At 26.8% G+C, this 18,150-nt stretch overlaps 1 protein-coding gene across 6 annotated transcripts; it reads right to left on the reverse strand.

Moving 5' to 3' along the window:
• Positions 1-2,294: 2,294 nt before the first annotated feature.
• Positions 2,295-18,150, reverse strand: LOC113557511 (sodium-independent sulfate anion transporter-like). Of its 6 annotated transcripts, none has more exons than XM_026963113.2 (14): positions 17,998-18,150; positions 12,457-12,634; positions 7,099-7,217; positions 6,416-6,663; positions 6,141-6,336; positions 5,845-6,065; positions 5,524-5,731; positions 5,225-5,392; positions 4,180-4,341; positions 3,926-4,066; positions 3,127-3,272; positions 2,898-3,062; positions 2,662-2,822; positions 2,295-2,595 (listed from the first exon to the last, which is right to left on the reverse strand). In XM_026963113.2, exons 3-14 carry the CDS (start codon positions 7,205-7,207, stop codon positions 2,556-2,558), a joined length of 1,965 nt encoding a protein of 654 aa, XP_026818914.1. In that variant the 5' UTR covers positions 7,208-7,217; positions 12,457-12,634; positions 17,998-18,150; the 3' UTR covers positions 2,295-2,555. The 6 variants fall into 6 exon arrangements, with proteins under 6 accessions (XP_026818914.1, XP_026818883.1, XP_026818921.1 ...); XM_026963082.1 differs by having other exon boundaries at positions 6,416-6,669; XM_026963098.1 differs by having other exon boundaries at positions 2,556-2,595; positions 6,416-6,669; positions 12,461-12,634.

The following is an 18,150-nucleotide window of genomic DNA, read 5'->3' on the forward strand; positions in this document are numbered from 1 at the left end:
AGTTTGTATAAAGCCAAATTCAAAATTACAGTACATATTTACATTTATTTTCCTGTTTAATTGGCACTTGAAAAATACATAATTATAGTTAATGAAAAATAAGCCAAAGCAATTTCATTAATCCATTTAAAACACATTAAACATAAAATTATTGAGTAGGTGTTAAGCAATATTTTATTTTTAAATATTGTAAAATACCTAGTCCTATAATTTCTTTATTTTGCATCCCAGTGTCAATGGATACTTAAATTTTTATTATTATCGGCTTACGCAATTTATCATACTATGTCGAAAATATATAATTCTGCATACTCCTTTACTTTATTATATATAATATTAATATTAATCCCTATATCCCTATCCCTTAATAGGCATTATTAATGCAAAAGTAAACTCTGTCTGTATGTTATGCTTTTATGCTTAAACCACTGAACCCATTTTAATGAAATTTAGTACAGAAAAAGATTAGAACTTGGAAAAAGCGCGAAAGACTTAATATTCTACCTTTTGATGCGATAAAAGGCTTGAAAAGGTTGAAATAGGGGATGAAAGTTTGAAGTCACGTGTTGTACATTTTACAACAGTCCTAATATGTTGTGATAATCGTACCAATATCAAATGTTAAATATTTATAATAATACATTATTAAAATAATTAATTTTATATTAAGCATTAAGGTAGATTAGTACAATTATTTCCTAAAATATTGCATTTATTGTATTATTGATATTTAGTTGTTATCTATCTATAGGTAGGTATAAAATAAATTTGGTATTTTCAATTTGTACACGAAATCTCGAACACTACTCGACCAGTGAAGCTTAAATTTAATAGATAGGTAGCATATAAGTAGAAGATGTCTGTTAAGAATGGGTTTTATGAAATTCAACCCCTAAGGGGGTTAAAAAGAGTAAAAATTGAAAAAATTATGTTTTGGTCGAATTTTTTTTGAAACAGCATATATATATTGAAGTACAATTAACATTTTAAATTAGTAATACAAATCATAAAATATCTATTTTTAAATATCTCATTTTCCATTATTCAGTCCCTAGAGAGATTAAAAAAGGTTTTCCTAATGGAAAACATTTTTTTTTTGTTAGATTTTTGATATCTGTTAGTAGTGGCACATTCAAAAGTTGATCTCGTATACAAATACCTAAGTTCACTTATATTATGTACATATTGGCTATTACCATTACAGTATTATACTTTAAGTATACTGACATACAGTGTTAAGTTATGCTGTATTTCTTAAATAAATTCTGTCGATTGTTTGTAATAGAAAAAACAAGTTAAATAAGTTTGAATTACCTACGTTAGTCCGTGCATGATTAAGCACAAATATTATCGAATTATATTGGGTAACACACATCATATAGTCTATATAATATAATAATTATTATCTTCAGCATGCAGACAGTAATTCTGGTTAATTTGAAAGATAAAATTGATAATCTATAAATACAATATCGGAAGGTCATATTTTATATTTTTAATACCCGGCAACGATGGGTAATTTAGCTAATTAATAATATAATTATTTTCTATGTCATTGTCAAATTTACATAAAATATATAATATTTTAATACTTATGGTTATGAGTTTTAGAAATAAAACAGGTGGCACAGAAAAATACATACATGTATCATGTATGGTTCTAAAAACAACGACAATACCTATATGCATAGATTTATCATTAATTTTCAGTTTTAACCAATTTTAAGACATTTATTAAAATTTGTGTTCATAACAAAATAAAACAAACACCAAATAATGTAATAACCAGTTATTTGATGAAAAATAAATAATTTAATCAATAACTAATTATAATATCGATGATTTATTGTGTTTTACAATACTATTAAGAGCATATAGTAATTTATAAAAACATATTACTTAATAGATAATATGTTAATACACTATTTGACGTTGCGATGTTGCAATACAGAATACACATAATATTTCTATTTTATATATGTTACACTTACACACACATTCTAAAAAAATATTATTTAATAACTATGAAAGACAAGTTCGTTAAAAATCAAAATAACAAATGCTCTCCTCTCTCTCTCTCTCTTGCTCTCTTTGTGTGTATTATTTTTTGATTTTTTTTTTGCTTAAAGAATAAATATTTTTCCAATGATATTATTAAAATAAATTAACACTATACTGATTTCTACTGTAATAATTTTAATATAAATAAATAAAATCCATAGCGTTATATATCTTATTATCTAGTTTCAAAATATTAAAAATGCATAGGTATATCGTCTGCTTAAAAATAATGATTTATATTTTCTAGTAAAAATAAATCAAACAAATCATACAAGATACAAATAAAATATTAAAATTCACTACAGAATCATAAATTAGTATAAATAGGTACACATAAATATACCAATTTTGTCAATGGAATTAAATCATGTGTGAATATGTATAATCGTGAACAAATATTAAAATTATAAATATAATTCATAAATCATAAGATCTTCATCAATTTTTAAATTTAATTGTTTGACAGAAATAATATGCATTTTGAACTCTGAATATCATTCTGCTGACGCATGTTCGATTTGTTGACGCTGTTGTCTAAAAAATAATAGTTTTTATTCATTTAAAAGTATTTCAACAAAACTATTCGGTATGAATACTGACTTCCATCTTTGGAACAACTGATCTAAGTCGTGTCTATGATAATACGTTATGAATCCTTTAGGCTGGACTCCTTCGAATACAGCTACCACGCTAGGTTTCAAATTATAGAAAAACAGAGCTTGACCTCTTTTTGAGAAGTCTTGTGTTAACATCTCGATAACCTTGAATGAAATGTACAAAAATCAATATCTATTTAGGTATATATATTTTATTAATGACGTAATTGTTTGTCAGACCTTTGCCGCGGTAAAGTCCGCACCATATATGTGTGAGCAGTCGATGACAACGGGAAGTTCTCGTTTTAAACTTTGTTTCATCACTAAATTTCTCACGTAATCGACCGACGGGAAAACTAAACATCTGTCTGGTGTGACCATCAAATAGTTTATGCCATCCCGTGTCTGTGATCATGATTTTTTTTCAGGACAAATTAAAGTGCGTTTAAATAATTTTACGTTTACATACTTTATGCACTTCAATCAATAGTTTTGGTCTTGCTGCATGATATAAAATCGAAACCAAATTCAACCCGATACCTATTAAAACTCCTATTTCTAGAGGTAAAACCAAACAAGCGAAAAATGTCGCCAAACCTGGTATGAGATCACTTTCTAAAAAAAAAAAAATGTAAACATAAAAATAAAAAAAAAATTCAAAAAATTCTCACAATAATTATGTTAATAATATAATAACTTATAACTTACTTATAATAATCTATTGACATTCTATAATTTATAAAAAATATCTGATTATATAATAAATAATAACTATTAATAAAAAGGTACTCAATTAAAATATATTGCATGTATTATGATAAATCTTACATTTGTGTAAAACAATTGTTAAGGATTATTATCCTTTTGCATATTAGTATAAGTATCTTTATACTATACATTTTAATATCTCAAAAACTATTCGTTTAAAGATTAATTTAGATAAATCGAAATTTTCGAAAATAATCACTTGATAACGATTTTCAATAAAAAGATATTGGTCTTCATTTAAAAATAATAATTTTGTACCACTAGATAATTGGTACATTAGATACTATTATGGTATAAAAATCCAAATAATTAAAAATATCTTAAGTATACCTATCTACTAAAAAACTCCAAAATTCATAATTTGAATAAATAAATTATTTACGGAATAAATGGAGGTGAGCGTTTTCGACATTACCATTCGTTGTATACACGAATGTAAACTTAATGAATTTCACCATAATTTTAATAAATATACATAAACGTAAAAACCATATACTTACTTTTCGATCTATAAATGGGCCTGACCACGCGCACTTCAACCATGAATATAACTGCGGCAATAATGATGGCCGCGAGAGCCGCTTTTGGTATGTAGTATAAATAGGGCGTACAAAAAAGCAAGGCAAAAATAACCAAAATACCTAAAACAATATTAATAATTTCTTGGTTTAAATACAAATCAACATTCAAAAATAACGACGATGTTGTACGATTCGAAATGTGTGATTAGGTTTCGTAAATGTTACATTCTAACCGGCGTATAAACCCTCCATCGGAGTTCGAACTCCGCTAGCTGCATTCACGGCGCTCCTGGAGAAAGACCCCGTGCCAGGATACGCATGGAAAAACGAATTACCGATGTTGCACAGACCGGTCGCCAATAACTCCTGAGTGGCATCGACAGGCTTACCATCAGCTGAGAAATAAATTAAGTAGTCATTAATTAGTCGTCATAAACAATAACACGAAACTCAGAAACTATACGAAATTCGGAGCCATGTAAAAAGGTTGAAGGTTCTACCCCGCCGACCATTATAGAGGTATAAATTTAAACGATTGATTCAAAAATTAAAATATTTGAACTTTAAATTTATTATAACCTGAATAAGTAGGTAACTTTTTACTACGAATCTTGTACACTATAATATAGGTACAAGTAATATATCAAGAAGTTTTGTTTCATTTTATATTTGGTTTTTAACCAATAATATTCAATTCTGATATTTTCATATTGATGATAGTTAATAGTTAATAGAAACGTACATTTTAAAAACACTTATCAATAACCAGCAAGGAATTTAATATAATAATAGATAATTATATTTTCAATGATTGTACCCGCTATAACTTAGACATTTACCATATAAATTACTTTTTTTGAAATATTATAATTTATAAGATTATTTCTACTGAGTCAATATAATCAAAAACTATATACGTACTAAAACATTGGTTATTATTATTAAACATAAAATACTTACGTGTAAAACTAAAGTACAATAACATCGATTATAATATTAGTAAATAGTATTTGGGTATAATCAATGATAATGTCTACAATATACTTTAAATTGACTAGGTATATAGGTATTAATGTATTATACTTTATATTTGTAACAAAGTTAAGACTAGAGTTTTAAATTAAATATTTTTTGAAAATATGGTGCCAAGAGATGTTTTTAAATGTCACACCTATGTATTGTTACGAAACTAACAAATGTGTAGTACCTCAACCACTCTTAACACGGCTCTGTATAAAACTGACTTTCTACAACTATATTACATTATATTTAACTGACCGAACGTTTTACATATGGAAATGGTTTCAATCAACGCAATTATCGGTAGCACTATAACTCCAGAGCCTATGTTCGAGACCATTTCAAAGAATCCTATTGTCGTTCCATTATCTCTCGCGATACTAAACTTTGGCAGGTCGAACTCTGGCAAGCCCGATGGTATTTTACCTGGAACACATTATAATTTTCAATTGGTACCATGTGTACCCGCTACCCACCGTAACCACGACTCAATAGATAGTGGTTTTCTACCATAGTGGTAGTCGTGATGGTCTGCAACAGTGTTCGTTTCTACTTACCCACCACTTTGAACGGTATCGGCGGTATTTCGTTAGAGGTCACGTCGTGTCCCGTCGAAGTTATGTACACGTAACCCACGTAACTGCTAACAATAACTACTATCGAATTTCTGAATGTACCAATCAACCACATAGATCGGTTCATAATCTTGTGAAACATGGTTTGCTCTTTCACGTCCTTAGGTCCGATTTGACATAGAGCCATTCTCTTAAATTTTTTAAAACAGTGAACATAAAATACAGCCGATTGGTAACGCGGTAGTACGTTGTAAAATGAACATAGCCGATTGAATCCCGTAACCCATTTTTATACCTACTTACCCTCAACAGAAGAATAACAACGATGCAAATTATCCCAAGCCATGTGTCGCCCAGTTGATAATGACTTATATCTTTGGATATCGATATTATCATATCCACTAGCGTTGTACCCGCAGCTTTTACGCCAATCAAGTCTTTGATTTGTGATGCGACAATGAGTATTGCGACGGCTGATGTAAATCCTGAGTTTACTGGTCCAGAAATAAAATCGATCAAAAAGCCTATGATAATATCGAAAAGTATAATAATTAAACATCGGGTTTAAACCATAGACCTTATGTACATTGGATGTTTACCTAGTCCCACTAAGCCCATTATCAATTGAATGACACCTGTTAAGAAACACAACAAAGTGCCGTATACTGGTCCGAGTCCGTGGAGCGTGTTGTATGTCATTAGAGATATAATGGCCGTCGGTCCCATAGGTACTTCTTTACAAGTCCCGAGGAAGACGTACATCAAACTACCGATGAACGAACCGTAAAGACCTTGCTGGAAACGATTAAATGCAGTAAGTATAAAATAGTAACAATATAACCGAACAAAATTAAAAATAAAACCGTTTATTTACTTGTGGCGGTAGACCAGCTAGAGCAGAATAGGCCATCGACTGTGGTATGAGCGTCAGACCGACCGTAATGCCTGCCAAAAGATCTCCGATACAGTCTGCTGAGGAATACGTCGGCCACCATTGTAAAATCGGTAGTCTTTTGGTGATTGTTTTGTACGTAAATACTGTCTTTGAATTACTATTTAGACATGATGAGAATTCATGTAATTTTTCCTTAACATTTTTCTTAGGTCTTTCACCGACTTCGTCTACAACTGTGAAACTTATTTAAAATCAATTTCTTTTAATTCAATTTGTTGCTTTTTATTAATTAGTAACCGTATTTTATTCAAAATTGTTATTAATTAATATTAGCATAAATCAATTCAAAATTTGTTTTTTTTTTTATAAGCTTTTATTGCAAATCTTAAGAGTTAAGTAATCAGTAATAATCATAAATGATAAAACGTATACTATACTTTGTCCAGAGAAAGAGAACAAACCGCAAACCGACCAAAATCAGTTTTTCTGCGCATTCCCCAATGATACCCAGCCATGAACGAACCAGTTTTGATAGCATGGTGACGCGGGGGGATGCGCAAAAACGGTGCGTTCTCTCGCAGGACAAACTATAGTATAATGTTTAATAAAATATATCAATTGATTTTTTTCAATACATTTCAACATGATTCGTATTTACTTACGTATAAAGTCGTTGCTGCCTATTGTGTATTGAGATCTTATATTTTCGTTTACCTCCATTTTTTCACATCGATTTTGGTGTCGATCGTTATCATCATTAGTAATGGTCATTTAGATAAATCTTAAAATTAAATCATTAAAATTATAAATATAAAACAGTTATAATATATAGGTACCTATATTTTTTTTGTGTGTATTAATTTTATTTTTAATAAGTTAAGAGTAGCTGGTATGTTACATGATAATTTTCTATTTATAAATAATATTATAGTATTAAAAATATGACTATTATTCTTATAATTATTGTGGACATTTCACTGGGAACAGTTTTGGTTACAAGCCATTCTGAGTATTCTGACAAAGAAACATTTCGATATGGCCAAAAAATTGCCCGTTCTTCAAATTTCAAATTCCATCTCTAACATACGTTTTAAACGTTTTTTTTACGAAAAGCTCAGTACCTACCTTAATTTGCCTCTCTTTATAATATAATACTAATATTCGCACTACTATTTATCATAGACGTATTGGTTTTTACTTATTATTTTTATTATTATTACATTTTACGTTAAAATATCATATATGTCATCCAATAATTTAGGCTTTTCTAAATTATTTAAAAAATAATTCAATTAACGGTCGTAATTTTTTATGTATTGAGTTAACTCCAAAAAAGACCTTTAATATTATTTTTATGTTTTAAATTATTTAAAAATGCATAATACATCCCGTATTTTATATTCTGAATAGGTACCCTAAATTAATTTTTAATTAACTAAGAGTAATACTGCTACATGATATTATACAAAATAATCATGTATTTGATTACTTAACTTTATGGTTATCTTTTAAGAAGACGCCATACCCGCATGTGTTGTCCCTGTCTTACTAACGTACATCATAACAAAATTTCGTTTAGCAGAATACATTTTGTGATGTTAGCTTTAATATTAGAGTAAATTTACCTATTATCAAATTTAAAGGTAAGAATATTATCTAGACAATGACATATGATTTTATTGATATTATTATTTTAAAGTGAGTTATGGACATTTTAAAGTTGCAATATTTTACATAACTGTAACTCACTTTAAAATAATAATATCATGAAAAGCATATTTCATACGTTAGTAAGACAGAGACAACATATGCGGGTATGGAGTCCTCTAAAGAGCTAACAGTGTTAAAAATAATTTATATAACTTTTATTTATTTAAAATCATTTTTTTTAACGTATGTAAAATTATGAAACGCTAATGAAAAGTGCTAAAATTCGAATATTATAGATATACCTACCTATTATAATTTATAAGTAGTTCCTGCTCAAAATTATCCCTTTGATCAATCAAAAGTTTTATTTCACGTGGACTGGGGGACCAATAATTGTTAGTTTACTATTGGCATCCACAGGTCAATGTCTGAATATTACAGCTGTATAGCTAGGATCCATTAAAATTAGACAACGCGCATTATTATATCATCAACTGTACACACGTTAATTATTAATAAATAATTGTATAAGAAATATGGAGCGTGTGTGTGACAAAATATTTCCATCTAGCGCAAACAATTAATAAATCAACGGTACAGTATGGGCACTGGGCACTCGAGGTTTTTTCTTTTTTATTAACGGAAAAATAAACGAATTGATGAGAGACGGCTTATTATAGATATAAGATATTATTTCAATTGGTTAAAGATTGATTATTGTTGTTATATGACTGCATTTTTATATTGCCATAAACCATGGCAAAGATGGTTTTGATATTTTTGTCGTAGCAAATAACAAAGCAAATGAAAACTGAAAAACGAAGTATCTAGTCTGCAATTTAAAAAATCTTAAGAACTGAATACAAAGTTTCTCAAAAGTTGGTATAGCTATTTAAAAATATTTAAAATATATAGGTGTATATTTTTTTTATATGTACCTATAAAAAGTTCAAATTTTTACAAAATTTGTCATAATCACGAAAATATGAAAGTAATTTTGGAGTTTAAAATGTATATTATGTTAAATTTTTGTGATCAAGACTTGAAAATTTAATGCAAGGTTCCCTATAAATTTTTCTCATCTAAACAAAACAAATCTAAGAAATGTTTAAACATATTTTTTTTATAGATATTTGAAGTTAAATTTAAATGAAATTAGATATTTAAATGAAAAAAAAAGAACGATTTTGGTTATTTTATTGTAATTTAAAAATATTATTCATGGAGACTTTTATGTATATTATTAAATACACAATTATATTTTCAAAACATTTAGGTTTATTTTATACTATTGTCTAACTATACTTATTCACACTGAGAGACCGTCTTCATTGAGAATCGTTTTTATTACATATATTTGTCATTACATTGAACACATACATATTACAGTAACTTACTTAAGAAACATATATTATCTACTATACATGCAGCAAATTAGTTACTTAATTTCTCCCTTATTTTGGTTTATATTTTAATTTTTTTACATTACTATGTAAATAATCAATTCATTTTGTATTCATTTTTTTATTTTTAGAAATTGTTACCTATTTTGCTTTTAGCTTTTACCTGGTTTAAGATTAAATAATTTGAAAACATCATTATTAATTGTAACCTTGATTTATTTTTATCTTAAATAATTTTAGTCCATAAATCACATAAATCTTTCAACAAAGAGAGAACTTTACATATGGTTTTATTTTCTAAAATACTGAATATATTTGTTTATCACGTGTATAAATTCATATCTGCGTATCTAACAATGTGAAAGTAAATTATTAATTTTATTAATTGAGTACAATTAGTAAATGTACTTTTTACTTAAAAATCGACTTCATATTCTAACAAATTAGTAAATTTTAGTAAATTGTCTGGATTTAACAAGAACTAGGAACAATCTAGAATATAACATCTTTTTTTTAAATTAATTTAAAACTATTAATAAGGATAATAATCCTTAGTAGTTAGTACCTACATAAAGTTTAATATAGAAACTTTTCGCTTAAATTTCGACTCAAATGCATTATAATCTTCAAAAATGAGTTTGCTTAAAAATGTACAGTAAAAATGTTTATTCTTAATTGAAAAAAAATTACGATCACTAAAAGTCTAAAAAAGGTAAAAAAATCGTATTGTTTAAAAATATGATCTTAGGTATAATAAAATAATTTCAAATATCAACATTTTTTTAGTTGCATTGTAAAAGATAAAAAAGAGTGAAGTGATCATACTTGGTGACTTGCCCTGTGTTTGTCAGTATTTTCTAGAATTGTATATTTATACATAAACAACTGCATAGACCTTATAAGAATATAAAACAATAGGTATTACTACTATATTAGGTAATAATAATGATTATTACTATCACTTATTTTCAAAAAATACTAATTTTCATTTTAGTTTTGAGTTTTACAAAAAATATAACTTTTTTTGTTAAGTTACTAAAATTATGTATTAACTTGAATTATATAATTACATTTATGGAATAATAATAACCGCGATTTAAAATGCACATAGTCATATTTACTAATTTTTAAAATAAATATAGATTAATACAAAATAGATTATTAATATATTTAATATATTCTATATTACAAGCAATTAAAAAGCATTGAACATTGCAAGTTATAAATATAACAGTTAAGTTAAATAGGTATTAGTTAATATACGTAGCGTTAACAATAATCATTGTTCTAATATTCGACGGCAGGTACCTAAACATATCAATTATCCTTTATCATAATTTTACAATAACATAATAAAAGGCAATTCACTGTTAATGTTCCCCATTTTTCCTTTAACAATGAATTTTTAAGTTGGTATATACTATTTACTTGATGGAATATTTTCAATATTTATACAAACTTATTTTTTTAAATAAAAATCAACATGTTCTATTGTAATATGATAAACTAATGATTTCTTTTTTTTAGAAATGTTGATAATTCTAATTCAAAATTTGAATGAGTAGTTCTGAGTTAATAAAATGTATATATTATAAGGATATTAGTCCTTAAAAATGGTTTTATATATATATATATATATATAAAAATAAGATCTAATTTTTGTGTTTATTATACTATGACAATTTTTACAAATCATAAAATGTTGATGTATTAATATTGGTTACAATAATTTTCAAATTATTATAGTGCCCATATTTTCCAAACCTATAATCACAGACATATTATTAATATATAGAAAATAAATAACTCAAAAACCACGAAGAATTGATTTAGATGCATTAAACATTTTAAAATGTACAAAAAAAGGTTCTCATTTAAAAAAAAATGAAAATAAGAAAAAAAATCCGTCATTTAGATAATTGTTCTGATGTATAATATTATTGCCGGGTGTAACTCATCATTAAGTAAACACTTAAAAGACTAATAAACATGTTGATTTTGAATCCAAAGATAAATCATTATAAACGATAAATTAATAAAATCTATAGTAAGCGAGGTCACCAAACAATTAAACAATTATTTTAGTAATAATATTACTATTTTAACAAATTTCCGTACCCCTCCCCTCTCTCAGGAGGTTAAGATAATTTTTAATTTTTATCATTCAAAAACATCAACTAGAACCAACTTTTAGCTAGATCAAAGTCAATGATCAAAGGATTTTACTAAAAAAGTGTCTTCAAAGACAAACAAATAAAAAAACACACATCTTTGTAAAATAAATACATTCTTTGCTACGGTCAGAATCTATATTAAATTGACCACAAGTCACTCTTTAATTGGTATATAAATATGTTCTTAAATATATAAATAATTTATAAAATTAGAATTTAAATAAATTCATTATTAAATTAAAAATAGGCGTGAGCATGTTTGGCGAATTACCTTGTATATCATAATATGTAAAAGTATTCATAAGAGACTTTAATTTGAGAGATACCTGTGTATCATACATATTACGTAATTATACCAACATAAATGTATTATATTTTTGTGGTTAAAAATCGAATTTAGGGCGAGTAGTTTATAAGTTATACGTATTTAAAGTTTAGACAAACGGAGTAGTGGACAAACATTTTGCAAGGTAACCCTGTGTGTCACCTATCAAAACTTTAAATACTTAAACGTCTTAAACATAAACTGCTCGCCCTGTATATATATATGTGTGTGTGTGTGTGTGTGTGTGTGTGTGTGTGTGTGTGATTTAGTAATAATTAATAAGTTAACCATTGTATTATTTGTATTCTTAAACATTTTTACAGTGCAATCGGTTTTATACGGGTTTCATTAAAACATTTTCCAGTCGGTATAAATTAAACAACTCAAATTGCCTATTATCTATTATACAATAGTTTATCGCGTATGACTTTTTTTTTTCATTTATATATAAAATCGAGTGGTACTTACTTACTCGAGAAACTCCAAGTCCAAAAACTATATATTATATGGAATAAATTGAGTTGGTAATAATGTACTGTTTTCGTATTTCTATGATAGTTATGTACAGATTGTCAATTATAATTATACCAATCGAATCAATATTGTAAACAATGACTGGACACGGAAAAATAAAACCTAAAAGTCACTAAAAAAAAAAATTAAATTGTAATGATGATATTATATTATATTAACTGTGGTTATACCATGTGCACGATACAATGCACTATAGATCGCGATGTATATTACACAAACATATAATATATTCCGGTATATATAGTATAGAAGATATAGACTTGAATGACTTTATATATATTATATTATATTGTGGTATCGTACGCGTATGGACACTGCCGAGTCTCTAACATTACACTAACGATCGAATATCGTACAGTACGACTATTATATTATTATTATTATTATTATTACACTGTTGCGTATACGCGCGCGTAAGGGTAATGCTTATAATTTATAATTCATATGGTTGCATCGTTCACACATCTATACGGTTATCTGCGTATATACATTCCACACTCATTAGCATTAATAGTGTTATCATTTAACGATTGTCCGTAAACTATCACGCGAACAGTGGGCTGTCTAATGGCATTATGCCGTTGTCGCATTGCGTATATATAATTTATAATAATTAATAATATAAATAACGATTAAAAATGAAAAGGCTGTTTACAAAACACGCACTAATCAAACGTATGATGTGCCTTGTATAAACTCGTTTTACTATCCCCAGGTACCTAAAAACACAATAATATGTAGCCGTGTAAACTGTAAGTACTTAGAATAATGTTCAGAGAACATAGGTGTGTCAGCTATCCAACTTTTGAATGTCATAAACGGTTACATTTGTTTAAATATAAAAAATATTAATAATTCATGTTTAAGTGACTTCGAATTTATAATACGATCACATGACCGTCACTTACTTGTTACCACCTTTATATATTTATATATATACAATATGATGTACAGTGACCATGGCTATATAATTGTAATTAAAATACTTGTTAATTGTATGTTATTGAAAAATAGTCCACGGTTGATTCTTTCTGACCGAAAAAATAATAATATGTTCTTATATATTTGTGTTATCTATATCAAAAATGACAAGACATCATAGTAGGTTATACAATATTGTGCGATTCACCAATAATTGTAATTCACATTCTATGCACATTTTTTTTAGGATTTATAAATATTTGAAGGAATTTAACCAGTAATAAGCGACTATTTCCTCTGTTAACGTTATAAAATCTTAAGGCCATTTAACAACACGGAAGCAATAACATACAATGTTTGAAAATAATAGATACCTATATAGCTATATCATAACAACTATTGGAATCGTGAAAAGTTAATAAAATAATTTTATTTTGGGAAGTATATGTAGATTGTATGATTACTGTAAAGTTCAAAAATCAAATATTTTTATATATAAATGCAACTGCAATTGAATATTGTTCAAATAATCAATATTAAAATATACTCAAAAATAACTGATCTGATACAATAAAAATAAATCTCGTCAAATATTATTTATTGTTATTATTACCATATATTTTGCTATAACTACTATTTATCATATAATGATCATCTCATAAGTCATAACGGGTTTCAAATCAACTCGCATAACTAACAAGGACAAGGACATAGATGCTTTCGTTATTTGTGAAACATATAGTATCAGGTATTTACACAAATATACGTGAAGAATGTTCCTGTACTTATACATTGATTTTAAAGTGATGTTTTCTTAAAACTACCTATGTTTTTCTGTAAACACTTTTATCAATAGAAGGGATAATTATTATATGCTTTCTTATTATTGGTGAGTGAGTAATTGCTAACTTAATACTTATACAATTTAATGTCATTATTCATAAAACAAATACAATATCTGAAGTTTAAACAATAAAGTCCTAAATATAAATTAATTCAATTTCGCATTAATATTACCTATAAATTAAATACATTTTACTTAGTTTTAAAATTCAGGACAAATTTATTATTGATACCTATCTATTTTAACAATGTATTTATATGATCAGATTAAATATAATTTAATATTTATATGCATCACATACTTATATATTATATTTTTAAGCTCGAGTTTCATCATGTAGCACAATAATTAGTTGGTTATACAAACTTTAATTATATTCTCTCTCCTTAAACCTTAAACACAACCATAAACTTTTGAGATGTTGTATTTAAATAAGTTAATACAACCTATGTAACTGAACATTTTAATAACAATAATATTGTATTTTTAACTCTCTGCACCGCTTAGCGTTTTCCTTTTCATTAAATATAATTCTATAAATATGGTTGGACCACTTAGAACACCACCTCATAGTCATCAACCATGACCCGTCTTTTCAATATTTGAGCCCGACGCACACATTTTTAGCATAGCATGTATTTTTCAACATATTTTTTATTACGAATGTAATCAGCAAAATATTTTTAAAATAATAGGTGGCTCACTGTCTCTAAAAGTTGAAATCTCCTGGCCTAAATGATTTACACGGAATAGATCCAAAAGACAACATAAAAACGTTAATTTTTATAAAAATAATTAATCGGTTATCAAATTAAAATTTATCTGTGAGAAAAAAAAAATCTAAAGTGTAACTAATAATGGCCATTCAGAAACCAAAGTTGTAATTAAGATCAATAAAAATATAAATACCTAAACAAATAAAAATTAATTATACAACAAATTTATGTTATAATATTGCATATACCAGATACCTACAATATTCACTCGTCGCTTGATCAAGGAAATCATCCACTAATTTAAATAATAAATAGCACTTCGTACATTATTGTTATTTTTTGCTTTATATTAGTATACATTTAAGGTGTTGTTTTGTATCAAAATGTATACCTAATGAATTGAAATTCTATAATAGCTACCGCATAAGGATAATAATATATATTTTACAATTGAAAAATAAAAAACTTAATTTAAAAATAAAAATAAGTGGACTAATCACTTTGTGAGTTGCCTTATGATTTATGATACAGTTTTTTTTATCAATACAGCTTAGGTATATAGTTACTTAAATCAGTGGCGTACTTGAGACAATGTTTCAGGGGGGCAAATTCGAAAATCTCTCAGCTGTTAAAATATAAGGAAATGTGAATACAATAGTTTATTTTTTTTTATTTAGTTAGGGTTTTAACATTGATTCAAACTTGTTCAGTTATAATCCAAAATAAATTCAACACAATAAAAAGCACATTATTTATGCTCAAAAGTTTAAATTTTAATATAATATAGTCTATAATCATAGGTAGTCATAAAATAATTGTATTATAAGGTCTATATTTCTGTTTTTCGCGGCAGCAAACATATCAATAACCTCATTTATTTGAATGACCGTGTCTATGAATATTTAGTAAAGCCACGTCCCGTCCTAGTCATAATACTCATAATAATGGAATTTAACTTATAATTACAGCTTCTACAAAACAGTAAAAAAAGAAAAAAACAAGTCTAGATCCTCAAGGAGGGAATACCCCTATAAATGCCCCCCTCAAATATGCCACTGACTTAAAATTATTAATTTTAATAAAATCTATACAAAAATTACCATGAACCATGTCAGCCGTGGATAGATTGCTTATTGAATTTTTTATTATTATTCATAGACTTAAGGTCATTATTTTACACCACACTAAGTCCTAGACAACCATTTTGATAATCTTGGAAATTGTTAATTTGTCGATTATAGTATATTACTTTGTCCGGTTATCGTCGCCATTCAGGAGTGTGTTAAAATCGTATAAGTAATATGTGATACAAATATGCAACAGTAACTGGGATAATAATATTATATCTCTAGCTGTTTACAATATTATCAAACACGCGTATTTTATACGTTGACATATGTTCACGGAATGCGTTTATACATAAACAATACACATACATCATACTATTGTAACACAGAACTACACAATGCGCATATATACATTATACATATAACTTATATTATTATGTCACACATACGCGCACAAATACTTATTATTCGCGAATTTACGACTATGGAATTAAAAAAAGTCTAGTTCAAGCTTAGTTAAAAGATAATATAGTAGATATTTTTATTTGCACTGGAACGATAACCTACACAGTTATAAGTTTTTACGGACAAAAACAAGTCCACGAACAATGAACAGTAAAAAACTAAAAACATGTTACGTTATTATTTTAATATGTTCATGCACGATTTCATATCAGTACCTAATATTATATAGTATATACGATAATAATCGTAATAGGAAAGACATTTGTAAAAATATACAGTAACTTCGTAACTTTTGGAATTTCGAATGTTTGCGTTTCAATAAACTCAAATAGCTTCTAATTTTCATCATATTATTTATATGAAATAAATCAACTAAATTAACGAAATATTTCGACTGATCTTGTAGAACTAATTGTATCATTCACGTAGTTCGACTGTAAGTAGTAACTGTCTACGTTGGTATTGACTTATAATAGTTAACAACAATAAAATATATGTAAATGATATAATGCTTTCGGAAAAAAATAGTTCAACAACCCATAGGCGAAGATAGGAGAATTGCTACACGAGACTAAATGAAACTAGCTTTAAATAAAATAGTTTTTAAGCATCCAAAATAATTAAGTACATTATTAAATGACTGCGTCGTCCAATATTTCATACAATTTATATTTATAGTTTATCCTCGTAACAATAGAACAATATTTTATCATTCAAATTTATGAAATTCCCTTTTGGTTAATTTAGGAGTTGAAATTTTATTATTCTTTAGTCACTCGTCTTTCCCGAAAATAATAAAAGAAAAATTTAAAATGTCAATAAAAACAACCAATTAACTGGTTTGTAATATTTTTAAAATAATTAATAAATATCTGTTCACTGTTAAGCACATAAAAACGTCTGTAGCGTGAGCGTGTGATCAAAATTTGTTCATAAATTTCACTAGTTTGACTTCATCTATGTGTCTATAAGCCTACTATACTACCTACCAGTAGAAAAATAAACTAAAAAAATATCCTTAGAAATTAAAAGCTGATATTCTTACACTGCCCACTCGAAATATTTTTTCGTACATATTAATTTATCATCGAATTCAAAATTAAACACATCCATTACAGTGACCAATTTAATAACGTAGTTCCTGTATGCACTCGAAATCTATTATATACAACAGAATGATCTCTGCTATTTTTTTCATTATTTAAGCAACATAAAAATATTTAATATTTTTAAAATGTATTTATGCCAAAATATAGTTGATTATAAATTTATAAGTTATACTTACCTTTCTAAAAATATTGACTAAAACATAATATTTTTTTTGTTTTCTCCACTATTGTGGATTTAGTTATAAAATAAAATTTAAATCAAATTTAATTAATTTTTCAAATAAGGTTAGTATGAATTTGTAATAGATCTTACTGATATAATAATATGTAATAATCATGTTTTTTAATCGTACCTGTTCTGTTAGCGTACGCCCGATAAGACGTGTATGCGATAAATAAAATATAATATGTTATTTGGCCACTGCACGGTACCGAAGACGAAACAGTAGAAGAAAATACAATTGTTTTCAACGTCCAGTCGTCCAGTGACAATACAAGTAGACTGC

The sequence above is a fragment of the Rhopalosiphum maidis genome, chromosome 1, assembly GCF_003676215.2.
Source record: "Rhopalosiphum maidis isolate BTI-1 chromosome 1, ASM367621v3, whole genome shotgun sequence".
NCBI lineage: Eukaryota > Metazoa > Arthropoda > Insecta > Hemiptera > Aphididae > Rhopalosiphum > Rhopalosiphum maidis.